The 12,244-nt window shown below is 45.0% G+C and overlaps 2 protein-coding genes across 3 annotated transcripts in view; one reads left to right on the top strand and one right to left on the bottom strand.

Annotated features, from left to right (window-relative positions):
* Nucleotides 1-6,502, top strand: part of LOC144138364 ((E3-independent) E2 ubiquitin-conjugating enzyme UBE2O) — a 65,150-nt gene extending 58,648 nt beyond the window's left edge. For both annotated transcript variants that reach the window (XM_077670610.1, XM_077670611.1), the window contains 2 exons: nt 4,528-4,760; nt 5,406-6,502. In XM_077670610.1, the coding sequence (XP_077526736.1) occupies nt 4,528-4,688 (161 nt within the window). In that variant the 3' untranslated portion in view covers nt 4,689-4,760; nt 5,406-6,502. The remainder of the gene's footprint in view (nt 1-4,527; nt 4,761-5,405) is intronic.
* Nucleotides 6,503-8,748: 2,246 nt separating this feature from the next.
* The window catches only part of Sgsh (N-sulfoglucosamine sulfohydrolase), a 33,939-nt gene continuing 30,443 nt past the window's right edge, over nt 8,749-12,244 (bottom strand). Inside the window, exons 5-6 of the mRNA XM_077670612.1 lie at nt 11,183-11,358; nt 8,749-9,397 (exon numbers count right to left, since the gene is read on the bottom strand). Coding sequence (XP_077526738.1) covers nt 8,783-9,397; nt 11,183-11,358 — 791 coding nt within the window. The 3' untranslated portion in view covers nt 8,749-8,782. The remainder of the gene's footprint in view (nt 9,398-11,182; nt 11,359-12,244) is intronic.

Below are 12,244 nucleotides of genomic sequence, written 5' to 3' on the forward strand. Positions count from 1 at the left end.
GTTGAACCTCGTTATAAGAGACACTGATGTAAGAGACAAATGGGTATAAGAGATACTATTAACCCACATGGTTGGCTGCCCTATCTTTCCCATTAAATCGACCTCTTTTATAACAGACACCAGATGTAGAAGATTGGTTATAAGGGACAAGTCATCCTTGAAGTTTAATCAATAATCTCGCTTGTAACAGGCATTTGAACTTCAGATGCAGTGCCTCCAGTCACTAATTGCAGTTGCTTCCATTGTGGAAACACAGGTGGACGACAGAGGCCTGCAGTCACTATTTATTATAACTCCAGCAAACACAAAGTGGTTCAGTCAGCTATGAAATGACAATGAGAAGCCCTGCCAATGGAAATGCAACTGACAGAAGTGGTTGAAACTTACTGCCATCCATTGGATGGAGCGCGATCGCACATGCGGGCTCTCCCACTCGCGTAGCTCCCAATCAAGAAGCACTGCAGATGTTGAGTCCTGCAAGCGTAATGAATAGCCTGAGTACACAGTGGAAGAAGCTGTGTGCTCTGGCTATTCATCAGGCTTGTGAACTCAACATCTACGATTGATCTCTTACAAACAAGGAAAGGAAAAAAAGCTTGTAGGATCGGTTGTAAAAAACAGTGCAAATACAGTCATGAAGCAACCAAAGTTTCATAAATTCTTGGGCCAAGCATTAATTAGAATGAATCTTTTGAAACATGCTGTAGCGTTCTTTTGAGTTTATTTTAGTCATACGGTGCCCACATTGAACTAGGGTCTGATTAGTAAGTGAAAACATGGTTCCCTGCTTATAAAAGACATCTCGTATAAGAGACAGAAACTTCTCCCCGGTACGTGTCTCTTATAAAGGGGTTCAACTGTATCAGTCAGAATAAATGTGTATGCAATTAGTTCATCGCTGAAAATGCCGCAGTTAGATGCCCCTCGTGGTTACCTACAAGTGCCTCATTGACACTTTAGTGATTCGGACAGTATTTCTCGAGTTAGATAAATAATTACAATTAGTTAAGTCTCATTAAAGAAAAAGATACTGTGCGCTTCACAGTATTGCAAACATTATGCACGTGGTTTCTTTCGAGTTACGCCTTTACTCTTTTTTTAAATCTTGGTGCATGATAGCTGGGACACCCTGTATATGTATATATACACATATATATGTATATGTACACATATATATATATATACCGTATTTACACGATTGTAAGATGACTCGAATGTAAGACGACCCCCCCAAAATCGCATCTCAAAAAAAAAAAAAAACGTGCGCCTTTTACACAAGGGAAATTTATTCACGTGGTTGCGGAGGATTACTCATCGTCGCTGGAGTCGTCCTCGCTGGTGCTGCTGCCGTCATTGCTGCTGCAGTCCCACAGCACGTCGTCGTCAAGTGTGAGTCCACACTTCGCGAACGACCGCACCACGGCATCGCGTGGTACGGCCGCCCTAAAGCCCTCCATCACGCGAGAGCAGTATGGAGGGGCTTTAGTGGACACAAGCGACAGGAGCACGCGGCGACGCGCTCGCTTAGAAAATTGTATCAGCACAAAGAGAAGCTCTTCCGTCAACTACCAATACTGCCAATACCCCCCTACGGCGGCTCTTCCATCGATTATCGGTGCTCCCTCAAGAGCCGTGCGCTCGTCATAAAGGCACTCGTAATGCGCGCAGTAGATGCTAAAAAAAGAAAAGCTTTTGTATAAGCACGCGGAAAACTATGCGCTTTGGGTTGAGCGGGAAACTATTCGAGATGACAATCGAAGCAACCGGCAGCAGCCACGCGCGATCGTGATTAAAACAACATGGCGGCTGACGGAAGCAGCCGCTCGCAATTTCCGTGAGCACGTTACTCGCTTTCACGAAGCATTTTGTTCGTCTCTAACACGACCAGCTTTATCGTCGGGGTCTCTAATAAACAAAATGAGTATTAGCGAATCCCTTTATTCAATGCACGGTGCAAACGTAGCCACTATCATATCACGTTGCTTAGTACACTTCCGAACGCGATAGTGGGAGGTTAGTCGCTCTAGGTCCAACTTACAAAAGGTGCATCATTTTTATTGACGCCAGAATGTATGAAATGGTTACCGTAACCATGGAAATGAGCGTGCAAAGCCGTTCACACCTCGAAGCACCCCTGATTTCTTGTCTCTCTTGTCGTTGCAAGCGGTACATGGTTCGATTTCGATTCTAAGACGACCCCCCAACATTGGATTGTCAAATTTGAAAAAAACGGTCGTCTTACAATCGTGTAAATACAGTATATATATATATATATATATATTGTATTCTCCAAACTGCACCCTCACTTAAAATCGAATAAACATGGTACCACCATGACCATCATTGTATTTTAGATTAGGGCCCTTTGCACCCACGTATTAAGCTCTTTTAGTGATGTCATACTCATGCCATACATGTTTTAGCCACTACCATGACACTGAAGTACCACTGAAAGCCATTTTGGCACTCTTTGGCCTTGGCTGGCATTGTTGCCGTAAACACTTGCACACATACGTACAAGAGTGCAAGTTGCAGCGTAATGTAAGCCTTGCACAGCCAAGGAGGTCCTTGGAAAGGCCTAGTTGCAAAACCAAGCTTTGAGCTGTGCATCTTTTGAGCAGTGCATGTTGATCATCCCATGCTGTGTCCTTTCGGTCCAGCTTTTGTATGCATTTCATGGTTTAGTTTAGGTGGCACTGCTGCGCGTAGCGTCTTGCCTGCCATGGGCAGTTAAATTGTAGTTACCCGAATGGTTAATTCTTTCCTGGCTGTGCGAAAAGTTAGTGTTGTTTGTATTCTGTGGTTATTTTTTTTTTTGAAAGGAGATGTTGTGGTGTTAAAATATGATGTTGTTTGCAAAACATACACTCAGTATAAAGAGGCTTTCTGTTATGTATTTCAAAAGCCAAAGAGTTTGTTCGTTGTGCAAAATCTTAATTCATAAATCGCAAAAACTGGAGAATAAACGTATGCATACACTTAAAAAGTAAAAGGCACAACTAAATATTTCTAAATATTAAGAAAATCTTGTAAAACTAACCCTATGACTCGACAACTTTCTGGGCGATAAAAAGCAAAGCTAGTCATTGGAAGACGTGTGCCATTGCGAAGCAGGCAGATATACTGCAAACACAGGCTTAGGCTTCACTTGTCACAGGTGCACTAGATGCTGCAATGCATGCGCGAGCTTTGATGCAGTGACTAGATGTGGGTGCTTTGTGGGCGTGGTTGGGAAAGAGTTAAGCTGCTCCACTATACTCAGGTACAACTTAAGAACGGCAACGGAAGTTGCCGCTGTGCCTCATCACCGCAGCCGGCTGTTACTTCGCGCAGCGCAAGTAGTGCACTACTGGGAATATTATGAACATGGCACGAGACGTTTTTGTGATTTTTTTAGGCTTAATATGCTTATGAACTACTGCAGCAACGACAAACAGATTACGTAAAAAAAAAAAATCAGAGAAGGTCACGCATTCATAGCAATCTCCTTTCAAAACGCGTGGGCCCATTGACATCCGGGTCCGTCATGTAGGCAGAGTGACCCCGTACATGAGCTATTGCTGCTCTTAACTTCTTGTTCCCAAGGATAGCAACTGCTAGGTAGCTGATTTTAAAGCCAGTTCACTTGTGGCTCCTTCTCCAATAGAGATGAAACAATGAAAACACCTGTGTTTTTACGACAAAAAGTAAGCACTGAAGAACCCAAGGTTGTTGGAAGCAATTCAGAGTTTTTTGCAGTAGTGCACCTCACAGACCAAGTCCCTTATCAGTGTGGAAAATACCATGGTCTTCAGGAAAAGAGAGGTTATGATGGTATGTCCTTGCCACTGCACTAAAACTTCAGGAAACATCTAAATTAGTCCTCAGCCTCCAAAAGCCGCTTTCAAGTGTGGTAGTTTCACGACGGCACACCTGGCTTGAAGTGAAACTTTTCCTGTATGTCCTGTTTGTCCGGTGCATTGTGTACACAGTACACAATGTTCCGTATGTACGGTACATATGGTTCGTACGGTATACAATGCGCGGTACATGCAGTACATGCACTGCCACTCCTCCTGTGAATAACTACCGGAAGTGTGTGTTCACTTGTATGAATATGCCTGCCACCTGTGAGGTTAATAGGGGAAGACCAAGAACTGGATAGAGGGGTGAACTGAGAAAATCCCGAGGCAAGGAATGTATGCATTGAAATCGCAATAAGAGTGACTGGAAATCTCCTGAAAAGGCCGTCATACTGCAGTGGGCGCCAACAGGCTGCTGCTGATGATGATGGTGGTTATGATAATGATGTGGAGGACTTGGTTGCTGGCTAGTTATTTCACGACTGACAAAGAAATAAAACTGCACAGAAAACAAGGACAAGAGGGAGACAGATTGAACACTCCTTCTATCTCCCTCTTGTTTTTGTCCTCGTTTTTTTTTTTTGTGCAGTTTTGTTTCTTTGTCAGCCATGATGATCTGTTTGTGCACTTTCTCCTGCAAGGCCTTACCCTCTCTCCGCTCCTGTTCTTTTTCTCTTTCCCCAAGGTGAATTCGATGCTTCCGGTGGCTGTGCGTTCCCGGACTTCCCACTGCTTCCAGCCTCACGAGGCTTCTGCCTGACCCTGCGCAAGACACTGACTGCCTTCAAGGAGATCCTCAGCGCTCATGGCCTCGGCAGCCCGGCCGGCGGCAGCCAGAGCCAGTAGCCAAGCCCAGCCTTGTTCTCTCTCTCCCTTTTTCCTCTTCTTCTTCTGGGGGCGAGCGCCCGTGTACATTGTGTAAGTGGATTCTGTCGCAGCTTGTGGTTTGGCCGCGTCAGTTAAGAATAACCGAATCTTCTCTCTCATTTCTGACAGTAACTGCAGTTTGAGAAAAGCGCTGTATAAATACAGGGCCCTGTGGTTCTGTGTTTCTCTTACACTTATGTCTGAGCACTAACATCGGCTAATGCACGGTTTTAGTGAATGCTTTTGGAACTATCACTAGCGGTCCATTTCGATTCTTTTCATCTTCGAGTAGAACCACCATAAGTAGGTCTATTCCATGGGTCTGCTTAGCTTGATTGTTTAATTTATTTGTTATGTTATATGTAAACAAGATCTTAGTCCACGTTGAATGTGGGTTAGTATTGTAGTTAACTTAAAGCATGTTTCTCGTAAGCCTGTTTCATTGTTGACTTGTGCATCAATGCGCAGCAAATGTCGTGTTACTGTTTGCGTTACTGAAGAGTGCTACTGTTGTGGGCTACCCCACACCACTTGGGGAACTCCAACTTGGGTGAAATGGAGCATTTTTCGGAGGTGTACAGGAAAAACTTTTTTTTTTTGACACATTTACTTATAGCACTTATAAGGTTTACTTGTAACATTTTTATTCTGCTGCTCTTTATTATGCTCACTTAATGCTTTCTTTTCCTCTTTCAGAAATCTTGCACTGTTAAAATTACCTCGCAAGGCTTGGAAAGAAAACCGTCGAACAACATACGAACACGGCCCTCTGACAGCTGCTTCAAGGCCCTCCTGTCTCTTCATTCTCTCTAGCTCTTCTCTCTTGCTGTCTTTCTTTTCCTTTTTTTTTTTTTTGTAAGTCTTAGATAAGTCCTCTCTCTCTCTCTTTCTCTCTCTCATCTTGCGCCGCTGTTTCCTAGTACTCTTCCAACAGGTCAGAGAAAACGCCTTCTTTGTTGCCGGCAACACAGTGTTCGCCATCATCGTATGTGCGCTTTTGTAGAGGCAGCTCTGAGCTCCAACTCACCAGCAGAGTGCTCCAGTGCAGCAGCAGTGTGCTCCAGTGTAGCACCAGAGTGCTCCAGTGTAGCAAACCAGAATCTTCCCCACTTTGGGTCCCGGTTCCTGCCAGCTCGCTCAGCCCTGTCTGTCGTTTAACGACGCAGCTAGTCTCGGTGTAGCACAGGGTAAAGGGGTTTCCGTAGTCACTGTTTCGACCATAAGGTATCTACCGTCTTTTTTTTATAGTGCAGTTGTCAGGAATTTTCCGCAATCCCCGGTTCGCATTTTAGCCGGTGCTTAGTCTAACGACAGTAGTACTTTCAAGGGCCGCGTAAGTGTGGTTGGAGAGACTTTCACGCCCTGTCTGCCTTCAAGAAGCCGCAAGGAGTGGCTTGAAAACTACTACCCAGTTGGTGCTCTTCCGAGTGGAAGTTTCGGCGGCGGCGCTGGATGGATTCGGCTATGGCTTTGACCTCCGTTAAGAAGTGTAGGCACAGCCGAAGGTTGAAGGACTCCGCAAGTGAAAGGCTGACGTAGAAACGTGTGGCGGGGGGACATGGGGGATGAGGTTGATCCGGAGGAAGTTAATGGAAGAGCAAGAGAGAGAGGGAGGGGGGGGGGGGAGGGGGGAGCGATTCCAAGTGGAACAATGCAAACGGGAGCAAGGAAATGCTGGCTGCACGTGCAATTTGTAGAGCTTTTTCCCAAGAGTGGAGAAAGAGGTGCAGTTGCTTGTTCAAATGTGGTGGCTTAAGTTATGAAACATAGAAATATTAAAATTTCTCAATTGATTGGTGGCTCTTGTTTGTTTTGCTATTATACAGTCATGGACATATGAAACGCGATCATGAAATACGATATGACCCACAAACAGCGTGATTTCTTTATATGCAGGTGGAATTCACAAAATGTTAAGTTTCCAAATATGCCAATAGCGCGCCATTGTTTGAGCTCCACGAAATGTGTTTTTCAATTTTCCGTGTTCTGGTTCATAGTTTTTCATAGTTTCGTGTTCGCATTTTTTGTTCATGACTGCACATGCAACTCTCTTGTACGTACTACTTGGGGCAACTTAAATTGGGGGTTGATGCATTGTCATGTTTAGTGACCTGACGGATCTTACATGAACTGCCAGCACCCTTGCATGCTGGCAGAGCTACAAAAACACGGAGAAAGTGTGTACCAAGGCATGAAAAATGTGTTGACGATTATATTATTATGCACAGATTTGGTACACGTTCTGGATAATTTGTATTTGGATTTGGTACATATTCTGAAACAAGAGATACGGATCATTAATTCATGCAAAAAGAGGCAGTTGCAGGTATAAGGAGCTCTAGCAAAGCAAAGATGAATGTAATGCTGCTTCACTCTTGAGGATCTGTCATTGGATCTCCCACTGATGTAGTTTAACTGTTTTTTTTTTTTTTTCATCTCATTTTTGTGCTTGTCTGTTGTGTGCTCTTAAGTGAAGCAGGATCAACTAAGCTTGCCATAATAGAGATCATAGTTATAGGCACATCTCAAAGCACCGAATTTTCCCATAAGCTCTGTAAAAGGAGATAGATTAATGTAAGCAAACTTTTAACCCTAAACAGCACTACCGTTGCTAATCTAAATGCGGTTGCTTGAAATCAAATACTCGACACCTTTTGTACAGTGGAGACAAAAAGGTTCAGAGCCTTGTTTTCACTTTCCAAGTCTGCCAGTCATTACAGATTGTAGCGCTCAGGGTCCCACTTGAATGCCCTGAAAATGGAGTAAATGAAGCAGGGTTTAAACTAAACATTGCCATCAATAAAAATGTGGAGTTACTTAAAGGGACAGACAACCGATTTTTTGGAGTGCACGTCTTCTGTCTCGTATGAAAGCCAGTGTTTTACAAAGTGAGGTAGCTGCGAGGAATTTGTAAATTAATTGGTGGAAATAACTAATTTTGAACTAAGCCTTCTGAAGTCTGAAAGGTAGCACCATTTAATTTGCAAGTGTGACGCTACCGTTCCCATATGAATAGCTTCATCGGTTTTAATTCTTCATTTAAAAACCACATAAAGGAATAGGAAAAACTGTTTTAGTATTATTTTGGCTGAGGACAAGTTTTCGCCTCGGGTACAGTTAAAGTATACGTTGCCACAGAGCTCACCGTTATGGTTTCAAGCATTCTAGGGTCCTATTAGGAAACCGTATTGGTCCAAGGTGTCGTAAGTTATGCAGTTTATTTGGGTGTATAGCATATACTCCACAAAAATTACCCGCCGCGATGGCTCAGTGTTAGCTAAGGCGTTCTTCTGCTGAGCACGAGGACGGGGGTTCGATGCCCGGCTGCGGCGGCCACTTTTCTGATGGAAGCGAAAAGCAAAAATGCCTGTGTGTTCAAGATTTCGGAGCACGTTAAAGATAAAGTTGCCGCCTTTCCCCGAAAAAAAAAAAACCGGCCCTTCGGGGGGGTGTATAGAATGTTTAATTTATGTGGGAAAAAAGACGCCGTGTTTTTGACATGCAGTGCCATTTATTGTAGTGTTTTCTTAGAGAGAAATCAACATAATGTTTGTACTGAAAGTGATTTCACCGAAAAGTAACCGCAATTGCTGACCGCGGCGGTAGCATTTCGTTGTTTTGTTCCTCCCTTAGGTCCCCCTCCATCTCAGGCAGTGCGCTCGCCCGCGTATTTTCTCTGCTCGTGTGTGTTTGCGCAGCTTGTAGACACATATTCATCGTCTTAGTTGTTGAATTGATGCTTATAAAACGCCAAAACGGACATAATCACGGCACAAGGGCCAAAAAACCGGCCAATGATGGCCGGTTTTAGATATGGACCGGCAACCGGCCCGCTGTTTAAAAAACCGGTCGGGCCGGTCCAAAACCGGGCAGGTGGCAACCCTAGAAAGATCCCCAGGTGGTCAAAATTAATCCGGAGCCCTATGCTAGGGCGCGCCTCATCCCCTGTGGAAGGTCAGTGTGTTAAACCCCAGTTTAACCCCACAATCGACCAATCTCCACAAAAATTGGGTGTTTGTCCCTTTAAAGCAATGACAAATTGTTGCAAAGTCCTGTTTTCATTCGCCAAATCATTACATCTCATTGTGAAGTGGTAGGCACTGAGGGTCTTGCTTGAACGCTCCTGAATCTTCCAACACTGAATGCGGCGCACAGATCCAGGGGTCGTTCGTCGTCCGCTGCCACTTGAGCAGCGTCTGCTTGAGCTCCTCAAAAATCGTCGCGTAGCTCGCATTATACGCCAAGTTCTTCAACTCGTCGCGATCCCCTTCCAAGTCGTAGAGCTCCCACTCATCCCTGTAGTAGTAGCCGCGGAGCGTCTTGCTCCAATGGAGTGGCTCCTTTTCTTCCGTCCGATTGAGGATGTCTTGGAACGTCGGGGACACGTAAAAGTCCTGGTCTATGGGGAAGGGCATTTTGTAGTTGAGGTTGTGGATGAGCCTGAAGCGGTCGGAGCGCACCGCCCTCATCGGGTAGTACATGGTGACTTCGTGAAGGCTGTGGCTGGTGTAGACAAACTCCCGCGCCGTTTGTGCAGTTGTCTTGGGCTCCTCGCCAAGGAGCGGGAGTACGGAGGAACCGGTGAGGAGGACGGGCTTCTTGAAGATTGTGTACTGGGGGATGGGGACAGAGAACCATTCGAGGACGGTGGGTACGACGTCTAGGAGGCTGACCAGCGCGTCTGAGTGCTGCGTTAAGTCGGAAAGAAAGTGAAGGGCGATGAGGATGTTAAAAAGTCAGGCAGAGTACTTTTGAAGGAATCTTTGTTAAGGTAGCCTGTGTAAAAGTTATGATTTGGGTGTATTGGTAGAAACAAGTATTACTGGCAATTGCTACGCAATGACTACTGTATAATATGCGAAGGGTGGAACCTGATTAAACCATGCCTGATGAGAAGAAAATTATGCGCCTTAAAAGGGCTGTACATGCACCTTGAATAGGAGCAGCAGGGGTAAAAATACTCTTTAGAAAGGAGTAACGTGTAAAATGCCTTAAAAGGAGTAGCATGGCTAAAAATGTACCTTAAATAGGAGTAGCAGGAGTAAAAGATACTCTTTAGAAGGGAGTAGCATGGGGGGAACACGTCTTAAAAGGGAGGGCTTGCGTTGGGGCTAGTTGGTATTCCATGACGTTCATCTTAAGCGCAGAAAAAAACGGACACAGTAGACAAGGACAAGCGCTTGTCCTTGTCTACTGTGTCCCTGTTTTTTTCTGCGCTTAAGATGGACGTCTTAAAAGGGAGTAGCTTGGCTGAAAATACACCTGTGAAAGGAGCACAGCTTACATGGTTGTAGTAGAATATAAAAGGCTGGCTGGGGCGTGTGACACGATTACTTCACCTGACGCCATGGCTGAACAAAGACAAAATTCAAGCGTAAATCTTTTGAAAGGGCGCCACATCAGAGTAACGGTTGTGCCTCGCAGTAAAATATATTGCTTTCAGTAGTGCTTGAACAAAACACGACGAAAAATGGACCTTTTTCCAGTACTGGTCCAGCGGCCGGCACAGCGAACCTAAACTGGCAGTAAGGCACGCCCATAAAAATGTTTGGCTTTCGGAGAACTCGATCGTGCACAAAGTATCCTGGTCCTGCAGTCCCTCCCACACCCGCCCGTCACCCGTGCCTTTCACATGAATGTCACGGTAGCAGGAAATCTGCAGTGGCCGCAGCACCCCTTTTTCTTCACTTTTTTTTTTGTCATTTTCGTTACTCCCTCACTGGTAGCCAAGTGCTCGCGTCGTGGTCAGCCTCAAACATGTTTTCCCCTTTCCTTTGAAAGCCTTTTTTGTGTGCACTTACGAACGCACTGCGAACTGACCGAAAAGTGGAAATAAAAACGTGCAGCCCTAGGAGGCACAGCCGCTCCCCAAGCAGCAAGCTGATCGCAAGGACGCCCTTTTGTTTATTTCGCCCCAGGCTACTGCCGAGAATGGCGGACCGGCAACCCGCGCATGCGCAGATCGCTACTGGAAAAAGGTCAGTTGAGACCAGCCTATTCTAGTCCATTCAATTTGGCCTGTGCGAAAAACAAAATTTTTTTGCCTGCAGTGACTTGAAAAAAAATTGGGCCCATCTCCCCGCGAGGGGGACTCGAGTAAATGCGTCGCATAGGGGGTGGGTGTATTGCGTTAACGTTTAGTGTTTGGGGAGTTGGTGGTAGTGAATGCGTTGTATCAGCAGCTTCTTGACGTAGTTTGAATGAGTCAAGGATATAAGGCGCGTTCGTAGCCTTTGATTCTGTGTCGGTTTTGTGGCGCAGTGGGAAGTGCACCATGTACCTTGCGTTCCGCCCGCAGGGTCGTGGGATCGAAACCAGGCGCCGATAACTATTTTTTTTTGTAGTGTAGGTGATCGCTGTTGCGGACGGACGGCGGACGCTACATGTGAGTTAAAGAAATGCTCTGCATTTAAAAGTTTGCAGCAAGCCGGCCAGATTTAAGGTGCTTTTTAAAGAGGGACAAGTTCCGTTACCTTGCCAGCTGAGCTGGGTCGTGTTGGGTCACTGATGATAAAGGGCTCCTTGACGCCAGCCTCATACAGGTTGGTCCTTCCATTTGGGAATGGAATCCCATTGTCCGAGGAATAAATAACCAGGGTGTTGTCTTTGAATCCAGCGCTCTCCAGCTCGGACAGTACCAGGCCCACCCCTGTATCATGCAAATGCAAAGCACCGTGTTATCATTTCCTGCTCGAATGTAATTCAAGAAGCAGTTGTACGCTCCAACCACAAATTGGCGTTAAGTTTTGAAATGCATCTGGATGCTGTAGGCATTTTGTGCGTGTGAGCCAGCACATATTTGAATGCTGCTTGGACGAGCACCGAAATCCACTTTTAGTGCAAATTTTTATTTTAAGTGCTGTTTCGTGGAGTCGTAGGCGTAGCTCTGTGTGTTTCACAAGCCTGCGTTTCATCTCAAAACAATTTTCTCACGTATGTCGAAACTTATACGTTTCCCACGCAGAATACTTTACACGTAAATCATTGCAAGCTTCAATTTCTTGTTCTCTTTTAAGGAGTTAAAAATAATTGAACAGCTATATTTCTTTTTGTTTACGAATGTTTCCACATCTTTTTTAGGAGCAGGCCTTGCTACAGAAAGCTTCTTTAAACTAAAGGCTTTGTCTCACGGTGCAATATTGGTTTCAGCAATATGGCACTCGAAGGGTATAAGAACCCACTGCTGGTATTATGAACATTTTAACTTTGTGAAGCAGCGTTTGCGCTTTGTCAAACTAAACTTTGAGGATGAAATTTAAAAACGCCAGGTGCTTACAAACATATCCGTCCGCGCTGCTGTGCCTTCGTACCATGATCAAGTGAACCAGCAACTTACCACGAACCTCTTTGAGCACATCTTTATACGAGTTCTGACAAGAACTTTCAAAGCTAAGATAGCTATGTAAAACGCTTCCTTTGCATATGGAAAAATCTCCCAGCAAGTTTCAACAGTAACCGTTCAGTATTAAATATTTTAAATCAATTTTAATATTTGCGCATGCAAGAAAGTGCAGAACGGATACCCCTTCGCAATC

Source organism: Haemaphysalis longicornis, unplaced genomic scaffold (assembly GCF_048455015.1).
Source record: "Haemaphysalis longicornis isolate Haplotype H1 unplaced genomic scaffold, Haemaphysalis longicornis Haplotype H1 scaffold_5, whole genome shotgun sequence".
In the NCBI taxonomy this organism is placed as follows: domain Eukaryota; kingdom Metazoa; phylum Arthropoda; class Arachnida; order Ixodida; family Ixodidae; genus Haemaphysalis; species Haemaphysalis longicornis.